Source organism: Olea europaea, unplaced genomic scaffold (assembly GCF_002742605.1).
Source record: "Olea europaea var. sylvestris unplaced genomic scaffold, O_europaea_v1 scaffold439, whole genome shotgun sequence".
Lineage (NCBI taxonomy): Eukaryota > Viridiplantae > Streptophyta > Magnoliopsida > Lamiales > Oleaceae > Olea > Olea europaea.
In genome coordinates, this window is record NW_019262696.1 from 464,913 (window position 1) to 481,651 (window position 16,739).

Below are 16,739 nucleotides of genomic sequence, written 5' to 3' on the forward strand. Positions count from 1 at the left end.
AAGACGTTGTCGTAGACCTTTTACAGTGTTCAGGTGTATGTTGCAAATCTCGATGTTGCCATAGAGGAGAAGGTTACAACAATGTTTTTTGAATGTTGCGAATAACCTTTTTACAGTATTCTTTGAACGTTGCTAATAACCTTTTTTCAACGTTTTATGAACATTGCGAATAACTTTTTGTAGCGTTCTTTGACTGTTGCGAACAATCTTTTTACAGCCTTCGCTGAATTTTTCGAATAACCTTTTTGCAGTGTTCTTCGAACGTTGCTAATAACCTTTTTGCAATGTTCTATGAAGGTTACTAATAAACTTTTTGAAATGTTTTATGTCTATTGCCTATACTTATATCTTTAGTTTTTGTAACATATTTTGACCGTTGACGCGGGTCTCTCTCTCTCTCTCCCTTTTTTTTTTTTTTGATAATGTTGGTTTTTTTAAAAGAGTACACCTTGCAATCACCACATTCAACGCTAATATTCTTTACTTCTACGACTTATAATAAATTATGGAGAATTAAAAAAAAAAAAAAAGCTGATTAATGTATGCAGAGTTCTTTTGATTTCATTATAAAGACCAAACAAATCATAGTTCTTGATTTATCATTAAAATGGCCTCACTAAAATGATTTTCATTGAAGCTAGCATATTATATTGATGTAAAAAAGATTTTTTGATCAGTAGAGTTAAATCTTCATTCTAGTATCTCTACTAACGATTGAGTTCGGTCCCTTATGCTTTTCAATAATTAGGAAAGTTAACTGCATACTTGATAAGTAATACCAAGTTTCTAAGGTATGAAGATCATAGACAAAGTTTATAGAAAGTTAGCTAACACTTTCTACAAATTTGGCATGGGTCACTTAACAAAACGTCTACCTGCCGACCCACCACCAAAAATAAATACAATGAAAAGAGAGAGAAATAGAAATATGGAGAGAGAAATCTATAATGCCTTTAAAACCCCTCACCAGCAGATGTGGAAAAAATCTATTCAAACTAACAACATGGAAAACAGGCGAACAAATTGGAATACTCAAATAAAATTTGCTAAAAATTTTAGAGATACCAAAAAAAAAAAAATCACATAAAGGATGTAGTGGATTGACAAATCGTGGGTTCATTGCACTATAGAAACATAAAATATGATGTAAATTGCAAAATCAATTATCACGCATAGCACTTACCCATTTGATATCCCCGGTCAGTCTCGAGTCATAAAAAGAAACTTTTGCAACATGGTTAGCATGGACTATGAGACCTATATCAGCACTGCCATGGGCATTTTTTGTCCCTTCCCCTTTTTGAGGATAGTTTAGGTAAGTAAATAGCTCCTTTGAACATTCATTCGCCCCTTTCGTGACAGTAGAAGTCTTTAAACAACTTAACACACAGAATACATGATGGACCACGAAGATCTAATAGAGCCCCTAGGAAAAATCCTAGGTACCAAGACGTGGCATAAAGAAGTGCATGCATGCAAGACCAAGTCCAAGCAGCCACCTGATTTCCAGTAACATGATTTCTACATGGTCTCCACAAATAAAGAAACGTTCCTGACTGTTTAGGTTATTTTAGTTGTTATTTATTTATCTTCTTGTTAATCATGGGCCTTGAGGATAGGCATTCTGTTGCCACTCATGCTATTTATATGTTATTCCACTGCAATGAGAAATCATCAGAAAAATTGTTCCAACTGTGGTAAATTTCTCACCCAAAGGGAAATATATTTCCATTTAATCTGTCTTTGATTGGGACCACTATCAAGTGGTATCAGAGTTAGAAAATTATTAGGTTAAAATGGCAACTAACAAGGAGCGGATTGAGAGCTTGGAGGCTGGGCTCAGTGGCCAACACTTGGAAGAGAACTTCAATCAAATGTCTGAAATGTTGCTTCATTTGGGGAGGGATCTAATAATACTATCCGCAATAATGAACGAGAACAAAACTCACGAAATCGACCTGATATCAACCTGCAGGAAGGAACTGAAGTAATGTGATTGGTGTGTTCATCAAAAATGGCAAAATTGGAGTTTTCGCGGTACACTGGAGAGGATCCTACGGAATGGCTCAACCGTATGGACCAATTTTTCGAATTTCAAGCCATTCTCGAAGCCCAGAAGGTTTCATTGGCAACTTTCCACTTGAAATGTGAGGTAAACCAGTGGTGGCAATGGCTTCGAAGGACATACCGAAATGAAGGTCGAATAATATCATGGGAAGGTTTTGAAGATGAACTATGGGCTGGGTTTGGACCATCGGATTGCGAAGACTTTGATGAGGCCATATCACGGGTTAGACAAGGTTTTAAAGACGAACTATGGGCTCGATTTGGACCATCGGATTGCGAAGACTATGATGAGGCCATATCACGGGTTAGGCAAGTCGACTCTCTAAGGGAGTACCAACGTGAGTTTGAAAGGCTTGGAAATCGAGTTAGAGGATGGACACAAAAGGCACTAGTTGGGACATTCATAGGTGGTTTGAAGGCCGAGATTGCAGACGAAATTCGAATGTTTAAACCACAAACACCGAAGAATGCCACTAGTTTGGCAAAAATGAAGGATGATCAGCTCAGAAGACAATGGAGGTTCATCCGTCCACCTCTAGCAGTGTGTCCCCCACTTGCCATTCCACCACCAGCTCGGGCTGCAATTGCGGCACCTACAAAATCTGTTCGACAATTGACATGGGATGAAATGCAAAAGAGGCGTGCTCAAGGGTTATGTTTTCATTGTAATGAGCGTTTTACAACAGGTCACCAGTGTCAAGGACCAAAAATTATTTTACTGGAAGAAGACACCTCTATAGAAAATATCGAAGATGTTACCGAAGTGCAAGTAGCCGAGGACGACAAAGAGGGACTTCTAGAACCTGAAATCACTCTTCACGCATTATTAGGTTGGACAGCTCTTAAGACCATGAGGATCTCAGCCAAGATTGATCTCCAAGAAGTCAGCGTGTTAATTGATAGTGGATGATCAACCCACAATTTCATCAGCAACTAAGTTGCCAACTTGCTTTGACTACCAGTAGTGCCAACCGAGTCGATGTCTGTACACGTGGCCAATGGTGATAAGCTAGAGTTTCAAGGTAGATTTGAAAAAGTTCCAGTGGATCTTCAGGGTATCCATTTTGTATTTACACTTTATGCCATTCCTATAGCAGGCATCTTTGTAGTACTTGGTGTACAATGGTTGGAGATGTTGGGCTCAGTTGTATGTAACTGGAAGACTCTAGCCATGAAATTCCAATGGGACAACAAAAACGGGAAATTGTAAGGGGCAGATCAATCACCTATTCAAATCGCTTCACTTAAAGAAACGACTCGGGAGCTGAGGCATGGGCATTCCCTATATGCTATATGTGTACAATCTAGGACCAATATAGATAAAAAGAACTTGCAACCAAATATGCAAAAATTGTTAGAGCAATATGCCGACGTGTTTGAGGAACCTACTAAGTTACCACCTGTGAGGAAGATAGAGTGGCATTTAGAGAAAGGTCTGAACATGTTAATGTTCGTCCATATCGTTACGCTTATTTCCAAAAAGTAGAAATCGAAAAACAGGTGCAGGAGATGCTCGACCAAGGAATTATAAGGCCAAGCACAAGTCCCTTTTCATCCCCAATACTATTAGTCAAGAAGAAGGACGAAAGTTGGCGATTTTGCACTGACTATCACGCACTCAGTGCAGTAACCATCAAGGATCGCTTCCCAATTTTGACGGTAGAAGACATGCTGGACAAGTTATATGGTTCTACCTATTTTACAAAGCTTAATCTCAGGGCCGAATATCATCTAGTAATGGTTAGTCCTCAAGATGTCCTTAAAACTGCTTTTCGGATACATAATGGACACTATGAGTATTTAGTAATGCCGTTCGGCTTATGTAATGCTCCATCGACCTTCCAAGCTGTTATGAATTCCATTTTTCGACCTTACCTTAGAAGATTTATCTTGGTATTTTTGGATGATTTATTGATATATAGCCCCACATGGGAAGCCCACCTGACACTTGTAGGAAAGGCTTTAGAGATTTTAATGCAAAAAAAATTCTTTATTAAAGCTAGCAAGTGCACCTTTGGACAGCAAGAACTTGAATATTTGGGACATGTTGTGACACACCGAGGGGTAAAAGTCGATAATAAAAAGATTGCAGCCATGGTAGCATGGCCCAGTCCTACTAACATTACTGAGTTGCGTGGTTTTCTAGGATTAACAGGGTATTACAAAAAAATTGTAAAGAACTACGGGACCCTAGCTCAACCTCTCACGAATCTCCTTAAAAAGGGACTATTCGGCTGGAGTGACGAAGCAGAAGCCGCTTTCCAAAAACTAAAAGAGGCCATGACTTCTACTCTTACATTAGCTACGCCCAACTTCAACGAGTCATTTATCATTAAACTGATGCGTCTGAAGAAGGGATAAGGGCGGTACTCACCCAACAAAATCGACCCATTGCCTTCATGAGTCGAGCCTTGGGAGTGACCAAGCAATATTGGTCCATCTATGCTAAAGAGATGCTGGCCATTGTGGAGACTATCTGAACATGGAGACCATACCTTTTGGGAAGGAAATTCTTCATTTACACAGATCAACGGAGTCTCAAATATTTTTTGGAGTAGCGTGTGGCCACCCCAGAGCAACAAAAATGGGTGGCTAAACTACTCGGCTATGACTATGAGATTATCTATAGGCCAGGACGTGAGAACTTCGCAGCGGATGCATTATCTCGCAAACCTAAAAGTCCAGTTCTTCATGCTTTATTTGTGTCGCAGGTTCATTTATGGGAAGAGATTGAAGAGGCCTTACCAGGAGATGCCTACATTAAGCAAGTGGGAAATATTGCTAGGGACAAACCAGAAGGACCTTACAAGTGGCGTGAAGGGCTACTATTTTTTAAGAATCGTATTGTAGTACCACGTGTGCCTGAGATTCGAAGCAAATTGTTGATGGAATTCCATGCTAGCAAAATCGCCGGCCACTCCGTAGTGCTAAGAACATACAAATGGTTAGCACAACAATTTTACTGGCCTACTATGTGTGAGGAAGTCCAAGCCTTTGTAGCTTCATGTGAGACGTATCAAAGGACTAAAACACAAACCTTATCTCCAGCAGGTCTCCTCCAGGCCTTTCCCATTCCGTGTCAAGTATGGGATGATATCACCATGGATTTCATTGAAGGTTTGCCTAGCTCTTTCGGGAAAGATGCAGTGCTAGTAGTCGTCAATAGACTGAGTAAATATGCCCATTTCATGGCTCTTACTCATCCTTTCACAGCAAAAACAGTAGCATAGAAGTTTGTAAGTGGCGTGGTTAAATTGCACGGTATGCCACAGTCAATTATTAGTGATAGGGGCCCCATATTTATCAGCAAGTTCTGGCAAGAATTTTTCTTGATGTCTGGGACGAAGCTAAAATTCAGCTTCGCCTATCACCCACAAACGGATGGCCAAACCGAAGTGGTTAATCGATGCTTGGAGTAATACTTGCGTAGCTTTGTTCATCAATGGCAAAAAAAAATGGGTAGAGTTTTTACCATGGGCGGAGTACCTGTACAACACAACTTATCACAGCTCTACAGGCATGCCACCTTTCCAGGCCCTTTATGGACGACGCCCACATGCACTTCCAATGTACCGAACTGGGCTATCACTGGCGAATGAAGTAGACAGAAGTCTTATTGATCGTGATGAATTACTACAATAACTTAAGAGCAACCGCATGAAGCAAGCAGCAAATTTGAAGAAGACAGATGTGGAATTTCAAGAAGGTGATATGGTGTTTTTACGACTCCAACCTTATCGCCAAAATACTGCATTTAGAAAAACCCACCAGAAATTAGCAAGCCGATTTTTCGGACCCTATACTATTTAGAAAAAATTGGCAACGTGGCTTACAAACTACAGTTACTCGAAGGATCGCACATCCATCCCATTTTTCACGTATCATTGCTGAAGAAATATGTGGGCGATCCAAATGCAGTTAGCTCCGACTTACCCCCTATGACTAATGAAGGATCCGTAGCGCTCGAACCCGCGTACATCATTGACTCTCGTCGGATCAAACAAGATAATAAATTTGTTGAGGAATGTTTGGTACGCTGGAAACAATTACCAATAGAGGATGCTACCTGGGAGAAGGCAGAAATGTTGAAAGAGCAATTTCCGACATTGGACCTTGAGGACAAAGGTCCACTTGATCGGGCGGGCATTGATGGACCACGAAGATCCAATAAAGCCCCTAGGAAGAATCCTAAGTTCCAGGACGTGGCATAAAGAAGTGCATGCATGCAAGACCAAGTCCAAGCAACCACCTGATTTCTAGTAACATGATTTCTACATGGTCTCCACAAATAAAGGAACGTTCCTGACTGTTTAGGTTATTTTAGTCGTTATTTATTTATCTTCTTGTTAATCATGGGCCTTGAGGATAGGCATTCTGTTGCCACTCAAGCTATTTATATGTTATTCCACTGCAATGAGAAATCATCAGAAAAATTGTTCCAACTGTGGTAAATTTCTCAGCCAAGGAGAATTATATTTCCATTTAATCTGTCTTTGATTGGGACCACTATCAATACATGTACACTGACTTTCATATACAAGAACCAAAGGTTCGTTATTTTTCAAGTACAATAGATTTAAGGTGCCATCAATGGGTTGAAGGGGAACAATTCTCGCAACCCATTCATCTGAATTGGTACACCATTTCCTTGAAGTCTTATTCAAAGAATCCTGTCCAGGGGCCATCAATGATTTGGGATTCATCCAAAATTAGGCTATTCATCTAATTTGAGGAACTCAAGTGTGAACAGGCCACTAAACGATTCGATTCTTGGCTTCCTTGGTCTGGCACCAGTTTTCCTTGACAACAAAAATGTATACATTAGCAACATATGAAATGGGAAAATGAAAATGGTAACTCGAATCCAAAATAGAAAAATGAAATAATCTGTCCAATTTTATATTCTCGTATGTCATCCAAACAATTCCTTATTTTTCTAGCAAAAACAAAAAATACAAGTCTGCCAACAGACTACCGTGTGTCCAAATTACCGTGACACCCATACCACGAAATGATTAAACAACCTAGAATCTCAACATGTGTCCAAATTACCATGAAACTCATTCTTTGAAACCCACCCAACCACCATCTTGTGGATTTACAGAGGACAAAATTACTTAAAAGAATAAATAAAAAATGGTTTGGAATTTACCTCGTTGTGGTTCGTCCATGTTTGATTCTTCACAAATCCAAGCTTCATGGTCATGGTGGGGCCTTCGATTGTGATGGAGGTTTGACTTGGGAGATTAAGTTCATAGATTTGGGAGATGGAATTTCATCTCGAGAGTTCATCAATTATTTTTCTTTTGTACAGGGGGGATCATGATTTCACTGGGTCTCATCTCGTGCTTTTAATCTCTTAATTTACTCAGGTATGTTTCAGTGTGCATTCAAACAATTAACTCGTATCCATATAACGACAACATTCAATGCACTTTGCTAAAAGATTAATGGCAATGTTCAAAGAGTGTTGCTAAAATACTCAATGACAATGGAATGAACATTGCGAAAAAATTAATGGCAACATTCATATGCACGTTGTGAAAATGTTTAAGAGCAACACGCCCATCATATTGTTAAAAGGTTAATGGTAACGTTCAAGAGTGCATAGCTAAAACATCTAATGGCAACTCACATTGCCTGTTGCTATAACTAAATAATGGCAACGAGTACCACACGTTGCTAAAATACTAAAATAATTGCATTGCACGTTGAAAAAAGAAATTCAACGACAACAAATTGCAAAGTTGCAAAAGGGTATCTTAGCAACATTCCTTATAAAAACGTTGTCAAAACTCAATTTAGTCAACCAATAGCAACATACAGTTACTGAATGTTGCGATAGACCCATTTTAAAAACATGCAAATGGTGAATGTTGCCTTTTGTATGTTATAAAAGGCCTATTTTCTTGTAGTGAAGATTAGTCGCCCACGATGCTTTCTGTAGTTGGGATGATCCAAAAGTAATCGAGTTAGGATTTTATCGCCCTTTTAGTGGATCTCGTCACCCTTTCGATGCAAGAATTAGTCGAGTGTGAGAGAATGAAAGTATGTAGAAAGCTATGTGTACATTGAGAGCGTAACAAAATAATGAACCAAAGATGTATGTTTAAACAAGTTCATGGTATAGTTGACTTTGGATAGGAAAAGGACAGTTGAAGGTTACATCATTTTGTTGCCATAGTTCGATGTGTCTGAGCTGGTCAGGTAGTTGGTCGAGGTGGTTAAGTAATAGGCCGAGGTTGACCTATCTAACTTTTGACTGGCTCAATGATCCCCCAGTCAAGGTCTGGTTAAACTTCATAATCTATGAAACATTTGGATTAATTGTATGAAAATATGTTACTTTAAATTCATAAGTTTTGTGTGCAAAGATTTCGAGACAAAGGTTCTTTTGAACCATGGTCACGTTATCCGTAGGATTAAAAGTTTGAGGCTTTTGGTAAGTCAATGTCATGATGATTCTAGGTTGAGGATGATCGGGCTTTTGGCGAGCCTATGTTGAGGTAGTTGACGGATTTCTAGAGAGTCAATGGTATAGGTAAAATGAGTTTGTTAATGAACCCAATGCCATGATGGTAAAGAATATGTTTAAGAGTTAAGGGTCTTGGTGATCTGAGGTGGTCAAGGACTCGTTTGAGAGTCGAAGGGTCATGGTGAAACAAGGTGATAAAGGAACCTGATGCCTTAGTAATTGAGGCCTCATTTGAGAGTTAATGATTTTTGTGACCCGAGATCGTCAAGACACTCTAGACTTCGGTGATTGAAGATTTGTTCGAGAGTCAATGTCAAGAGACTCGAGGCCGTAGACCCAAATGACTAGTTGAAAAGTTAGTGGTCTTTTTGAAACGAGGTTGTCAAGAAAGTCTAGGCAGAGGACTTGTCGTAGAGTTAGTGGTCTTTTTGACCCGAGATGGTTAAAAGATTGATAACTTGGTGGTCGTAGACTTTAGAGAGTTAGTGGTCTTTTGACTCAAGGTAGACAAGAGGCTCAAGGCTTAAGCGGCAAAGGACTCATTGGAGAGTTAGTGATCTTTATAATCTAAGCTGGTCGAGAGATACGAGTCTGTAGTAGACAAGGACTCGTTAGAGAGTCGGTGATCCATTTTACCCTAAATGGTCAAGAGACTCGAGGAATGGCCTTGCATAATATGAGATTTGGGATAGCCTGAAGGCTCATACAATTAGTAAAGGCATCCAAATGAGTGATTGGGCAAGTTTTTCCCAATGTAATTTGATGTTCGAGTTCTTGTACTCTCGGGACAGAGGATAGACCAAGATGTTGAGAGTGAATAGCGTCTTTGCTGTATGGGAGGTAGGTTCCCATCTATTCTTTGATGTTTACAATAGTGGGCACATTGGCGAAGAACTTAGGCAGTTGAATAAGAGTACTAGTGATAGGGATTAGGAAATTCATGAGTCCTTTATTTATTGTGTCTGGTATTAAAATAGCATATAGTATCTCATTTGAGTTAGGGTAAGGGAACCTGCCTTAAGGTATGCAACAGCCTAATGATCTTGTGAGTACTTGTGCTGACCCGAGGTAGGCCACAGGTCAAGGTAAGATTAGCCATAGATGATGATTCATATAGTTGGGATGATATGAAAATCACTAAAGTGAAAACTCCAAGGAATGTAACAAGCAACTTTTCAGTACCTACAAAAGAGTCAAGGGATGGGACAGGATCTCTTCACCCCTCTAGTATAAGAATTAGTCAAAAAGAAAAGAAAGCAAGTATGCAGAAAGTTAAAAAGTGCATTGCGGGAGCATAAAGAAATATTAAACCAAATGCATAGATTTATACTAGCGTAATCTTATTGGGATTAGGATTCCCTGAGTTCGCACATGGCGTATCGGCCTAGGAGTTTAAGTAGGATAAGGCATTCTTTGTAGTGAAAAGTGTCTTGTGCAGTAAGTGAAGATACTTCCTTTAGTTGAGTAGGAGAACTCTTGAGGTAGAGTTTGTGTAGCATATAGAGACTTGAGAGGTTTGATCATGTCGTTGTGTTGCTCAAATGATGATGAAGGGTGATTCGATAAGTTGATCCTATCAAGTTTTACATAAGTTACAGAAGAAAATTTTAGAGACGCCACCATAATGTTAGATTGCTGACTTGTGATTGATTCATGTACATTCCACTATTCACAAGGGAACAGAAAAATTGGACCTAAGTGGATAGTCAAGTTCGAAGAGGACTAGAATGGATTAGAACTTTATAACCTATTTTTCATATTTTAGTCCTTATCTAACACCGTTTATATATTTTATAATTGATCAAATCACTTCTTATTCATATATTTCATGGAATCCATAAATACTATCAATTTATCCGATAATTATTCTGTTGGTTTATCTTTCAAACTAATTAGACGAGAAATAAATTAGGGAAAATGATTGATAAATTAATGTAAATAAAAATATAAAGCGAATTATATAATTATAATTTCTAAAAGTATTCCTAAACGTACTCTAGTATTTCCCATCCTACGTTGATCCGCTGTTGTTTTGTCAAGTGACTGTCCCAAGTCTCACTTTAACCCCTACCCTTAAAATATCGACCCTTCCAGCGTATCGTAGCACATCATACGCCGTTCGGCTAGACTGCGCTTCCGGAGTTCTCAAAGTTGATCAACCGGCTAACCCACGGGAACTCGACGACGCAGATCAATTCGCACCTCCACATCCTTCTAGATCCCCTCATTGTATACATATACGCATCTTACTCTCACCCCCACCATTTAATATACATTCCGCGAAAATGGGCGTTAATTACTATGACATTCTGAAAGTCTCCAAAAATGCAAGTGAAGAGGATGTGAAGAAGTCATACAAGAGATTGGCCATGAAATGGCACCCTGACAAGAATGCCGTGAACACTAAGGAAGCAGAGGCGAAGTTTAAGGAAATATCTGAGGCATATGACGTGCTAAGTGATCCACAGAAGAGGCAGATCTATGATTTGAATGGAGAGGAAGGTTTGAAATATGGTTTTGATTCTGGGTCGAGTCCGAGGGAGGCTAGGGATATATTTGAAGAGTTTTTTGGTGGGATGAATGATGGGTTTAAAGGGAAAAGAGATGGTTTTGGCGAAGGCGGCGGAGGCGAAGGCGGTGGCGGTGGTGGTGGAGGAGGAAGGGTGAGGAAGGCGGCGCCGATGGAGAATAAATTGCCATGTACCTTGGAGGAGCTGTACAAGGGATCGAAAAGGAAGATGAAGATCTCCAGGATTGTTCTTGATGAATATGGGTAGGTGTATTATTAAAGTACTCTAAATTTGCATTATTTTTCTTTGGGTCCAGTTTGATCTCTGCACTTGAAATTGATGCAATCGAGTCGAGTCTTGCATAAACTTTGAGTGCACGTTTGGCATGCTGAACTCACATTATTAAATGAAAAAAAAAAAAAAAGCTAAAATCTTGTTGAAAGTATAGTCTGAATCCCCTTCGTGTACTGCTTAATAAAACGTGGAAGTTCAATGGAATTGGATGGAATTGGAATTTTGAGAGAATCTTTGCCTGTATGCATATAGATTTGTATATTACGATGCCTTGATCTTTGATTCTTGTTTTTCTAGGAAATGTCTGCCTATAGCTAATGAATATGTGGAAATACATTAGAGAGGTAAATAAACTGAAAGATGGAGAATTCTCATTTACTAATACTTCTGATCATGCATTATATCAGATAGAAAATAAATGCAACAGTAGCAATCATGAATCCATCCATTTTTGCTCTATAGGGAGCACTTCTGTCCGCTATTTCTTCCTTATTAGCTTCATTTATGACCATCAGTTGTCTTTTTATTCCACTCGAGGCAGCTGGTGTTGAACATCCTTGTTTCAATGATGCTTTTGTTTCATCAGACATTGGATAAAGCTCTGTAATTTCAAAGAATTAGATTGAAAGTATAATGAAGTGTTTGTTGTTTGTGTATGTGCATTGTACACATGGTACACGGAATTATAATGTTGATAGATGAACATATTATATTTAAGTATGCTTATGCCTATATATATTTCTTATCAATGCACTGTGTTCAATAAAAAGAAAATTGGGACACTGTGTGTATGCTGGCGTAGATTAGGCACGAAAACTTTAATGTTCTGGGGTCTACTTTTATTGGGGTACGGTGTGATGAAAACTGCTCCATGAATGTCTGACACAAAAGTATATGATAAGTGTAAGTTAGTTCAAGGATTTCTCATTTTTTGGTGCCTTTTATTTAGGAATTATGTTCGTTGGATTAAATGGTGTATATATCCGATTTTTGCAACTGAAATTTTTTGTAGTTTTAAGAATCTGAGCTAAACTATAGCTTTCAATTGTTTTGCATGAGATTGACATAAATGGCTGTTCGTCGATATCTGTAAAAGGAATTAGATAATAAAAAATAATATTTGAAGCTATGTAATGAATAGTATCATAAACAGTGCAATAGCTGGAGATACACAGATAAAAGCACAACTATCAAACAGATTGATAATATTCTAATTTGAAATTTGGAAACGGCAGCATTATGTTTTTGTTATTGCTATCTATGATAAATATTTAAGAAGAAGTCTACATCATGAAATTGAATGGATTTAACAAAAACTTGTTAACTTTCAAATTTGTCGTTGTGTTTGTATCTTGATTTATGGGTTGTCTAAATTAAAGTCTGTCACCGCCTTTGAATGTGTTTGGAATAGTTACTACATTATGTAGGCACCTGACAGGAATACTAATATTAAATTTTATCATTCTTATGTAAGCAAAATGTGCAGATAAATACTGTGATTAAATTTTCAAATAGAGTTCAGTCTCGGTGATGTCAGCATGACTCTAGGAAGATGTGTTTAATTTGGTTTTTTTTTTCCTTTCTCATTTGGCTATATGACGGCATTAGTTATTGGAGTCGGGCTAACTACTTAAATAGTTTTCGATACGTTGTTAAGTTCACAATCGAAGTGGAATAAATGGTAAAATGAAATTGTAACATAAATATTACATTCCCCATTATTGTTGCACATTATTTCCTGCGTCTGGTTGTGAAACAACTGACAGTTTCTGTCGTTTTTATATCTTATGGTTGATGATTTCATTCCCTATAAGCCAGTTGGAGTATTTCTTAAAAAAGCAACAGTATTTTATATGTCATAGAGATGGATCTATAACAATGTTAATTGCTTTTGGTTCTCTGAGTACTTATCATGGAGGAAGGAGAGTTCTTATATTAGATTAATATGTTCTACTCTATTATGTTCAGGAGAAATGTTTTTTTTCTAAGGATTCTATATTTGTCATACCTAGTTTGCCAGCCCCAAATTTATTAGGAATGAGGTCTTAGTTTCTTGTATTATCTCATATCTAGTTTTCACTGTAGTGATAAAGTGCTAGTTCTTGTTTTCCAAGATAACAGGGGTTTCCTTGCTACCTAGTTACAAACAATATCTTCTTAGAAATTAGATTTTTGCATTTTTTATGTTTTATTGCAATAGTATTGATATCAGTGTGTTTCATACTTTCACATCATATGCCTTTTCTGTTAGAGCTAAAGAGGACCGATATTAGCTTTGGTTGACTTGCCCCAAGCTCATTGGATATGAACTCTTTGGATTAATAAGCCGACTCGTCTTAACTCTCATCTTTTCTTTTTTAAGGGATAGGCTCAATAAACTAATAGGCATCACCTATAGCTCATATATTTTCTTATTTCCCAAGCTGATATTATTGACTGCACCTATGACCTATCTAAAGAAGTTATGATGCATTAAGGAAAATAATGCTGAAATTTTATAGAGATTTTAGTTAATGCTCCTTACAGTCTACACTTTACATTAAAGTAGCATCTGGCATTTCTCTCTCAATCCTTGTGCTTGTGCATACATGTTTATGTTCGACATTCTTGCTGTTAATAGTACTTGAAACTTTTAAAACTTGACAATGACTTTTGGGTTGAAATTCATTTATTACAATAAAAATGTGAAAATGATAATAGCTAGATAATTGTTTTATAATAATGATTATTATTGTTTTTCTGCTTTGGATTCGTAAGCCTGCAGTTTAAAAACTGGGCATTTGTGGATGCTTTCAATTTTGAGAATTATGTTTTAGATTATTTATTTGGGTGGGGTGGAGGAATAAATTGAGCACGCCATAGCTGAGTGTGCAAGGTGCTTTACAAAAGCACGGGAATTTCCACAATGTATTAGCGTTGTCACCCTGTTCTCTCTCTTTCCTGATGTGTTCTGTCACTATATCTTTAGTCTTCCATTCGTTGATGTGTATTAATATCTACAGCAAGCCTAGCACTGTTGAAGAAGTCTTGGCAATACATATTAAACCAGGTTGGAAGAAGGGAACAAAGATTACTTTTCCAGAGAAAGGGAACCATGAAGCTGGCGCTACCCCGGGAGACCTTACTTTTGTAGTGGATGAGAAGCCGCATCCTGTTTTTAAGAGGGACAGCAATGATCTAATACTCAACCAGAAAATTTCCCTACTCGATGCTCTCACAGGTAAGACTATTAACATAACAACCTTGGACGGAAGGAATCTTAGTATTCCAGTCTCAGATATTGTCAAACCAGGGCATGAAATGTTGGTGCAAAATGAAGGAATGCCCATTTCTAAAGAACCCGGTAAAAACGGAAATTTGAGGATCAAATTTGACATCAAATTCCCCTCGAGGCTTACCGCTGAACAGAAATCGGATTTGAGGAGGGTGCTGGGCAGGAAAACTAACTAATTCCAGGTTCAACTCAATGGTTATAGATTCCCATTAACAGTAGTTATGCAAATGCTACTAAATGTAAATACTTTTTAACATTTTCGAACTAGGAAGGTTGTGCATAGTAGAAGAAATAGATGGAGTTGTTTCTGGCAACATTTTAGAACTATGTAGCAGCATCTGAAAAGTGTGAAATTAGTAGTTGCTATTTCGAACACCACATTCTGTAAAAATAATAATGTGCTAATGTTTCTTGATTATCATGGTGGATCCTAAACGGTATGTATTGGAGTTTTGAACATATAAATTTTTTGTTTTGGTTGCGTGGAGATACGATATCCTTTTCTCATTCAGTTGAGCAGCTTTTTGTGACTATATGTTGGTTGTGTTCTTATGATCTCATACTGTTTAAAGCATGTTTAGCAGCGAATTCAATGGTACCAGACAGTATTCGGGAAGAACATAAAATCTAGATACTTATACTGTTTTGATATTTGTACGAAGCATGCCCGTATTGTTTCTGAATTTATTACAGATTTCCAGTTGGGTAATCAATGCATTATTGATCTGTATTAGAACCTGTATTTCTCGTTCTTCTGAAGTTCTTTCTTGGCCCCCAACAAGTTTATCAACTTCTTCACCTTTCTTTGTCAGTATGAAAGACGGCATTGCCTGCACTCAATATTAGTGTGCCACTTCTTGTTCAGGTAGTTCATTGCTAGTCAGTATTGATTTGTAAAATAAATAGGGAAATGATGAAATTGAGCTACGGGAAAAGGCCAAGGGGCGTACATGCAGCTCATCAACATCAATCTTAATGAACTTGACACTCGTATATTTATCAGCAAATTCAGTAATGGCTGTTCCTTGTAGCGACAAGGTCCACACCAGGAAGCTGTAAGTTTGATAACAATCAATGGCCAAAATCAGAAAGAATTTTACTTGAACACAGTCATAAATTGATGAGAAATTAATATTATCATTTTGCACTTTGTTTTGAAGCTTCAAAATGGATTTTCCATTTGGATGGGAGTGGAATGCTACAACTTGACTCTTCTTTGTTGTTGACCCAATGGGCTCATAACCAGAAATATTAGCCTCAGTTTTCATTCTTTCAGGTGGATTTTGGAAGTTTTCTGTTGGTTTGGCAGAGTCTTGCCAAGGGTCCCTTTTATAGTGGTTGATAATGGAATTTCATTGTACACAATTCGGGTATACGGAGTATGTTCTTGTTCTGACCCCTTATGTATGTCAACCATGGGAGTTGAGAAGTAAAGTAGAATGATTTGTCTATGACTGTTACTAATAACGACTCGATTGCAATAAGGAACTCTACCAACTAAGCTATATCCCAAACACACCGAGTAGCATATGCATAAATTTCGGCTAAGTCATCCTCTACTTGAACCTTGCAATTTCCCTGCTTGCTACTTTACTCCCTTTTTCGAACCATATTCGAAATTTAAAAACATATCTCATGCTCTCTTGAATATTTGTTTCAAAACTGCAATTTTTTCTGGCGCAAACTTGAAGTTGAGAAAGATGGGATATCATTATTCCCACACAGAGAGTGCCAGCCTAAAATGCTTACTGAAAATTTGTGCTTGGCAATTCACAACTTTTAATTCTCACTTGGGCACAGCCATGACAGAAATGAATGAAACTGCTCGTCACTGGTCAATGCAAACCGAACTAGGCATCTCATGTTATAGTTTAAATTAAGAAACACATGCTCGAAAGAATGGTATTTCCTGAATTTTTGAAGCAATTTTACGTACACGAACATCTTTTTATCTGTAATCTCTCGACTTCCCTTCCATATAGAATTGACACAGAATTAATTCTATTCAATGATAAATCGTCATTTTAGCAGTAACTAGATCGCAGCAAATAGGAAAATTGGATGGCCCTGTCCAGCCTTGTCAAGCACTGCATACCGACAATTATAATTCATCATCAGT

The 16,739-nt window shown here is 37.9% G+C and overlaps 1 protein-coding gene across 1 annotated transcript; it reads left to right on the forward strand.

Annotated features, from left to right (window-relative positions):
• The first annotated feature begins 10,563 nt into the window (after nucleotides 1-10,563).
• Nucleotides 10,564-15,111, forward strand: LOC111387944 (dnaJ homolog subfamily B member 1-like). The gene is made up of 2 exons (XM_023012578.1): nucleotides 10,564-11,315; nucleotides 14,349-15,111. Exons 1-2 carry the CDS (start codon nucleotides 10,828-10,830, stop codon nucleotides 14,794-14,796), a joined length of 936 nt encoding a protein of 311 aa, XP_022868346.1. The 5' UTR covers nucleotides 10,564-10,827; the 3' UTR covers nucleotides 14,797-15,111.
• The last annotated feature ends 1,628 nt before the right edge of the window (nucleotides 15,112-16,739 follow it).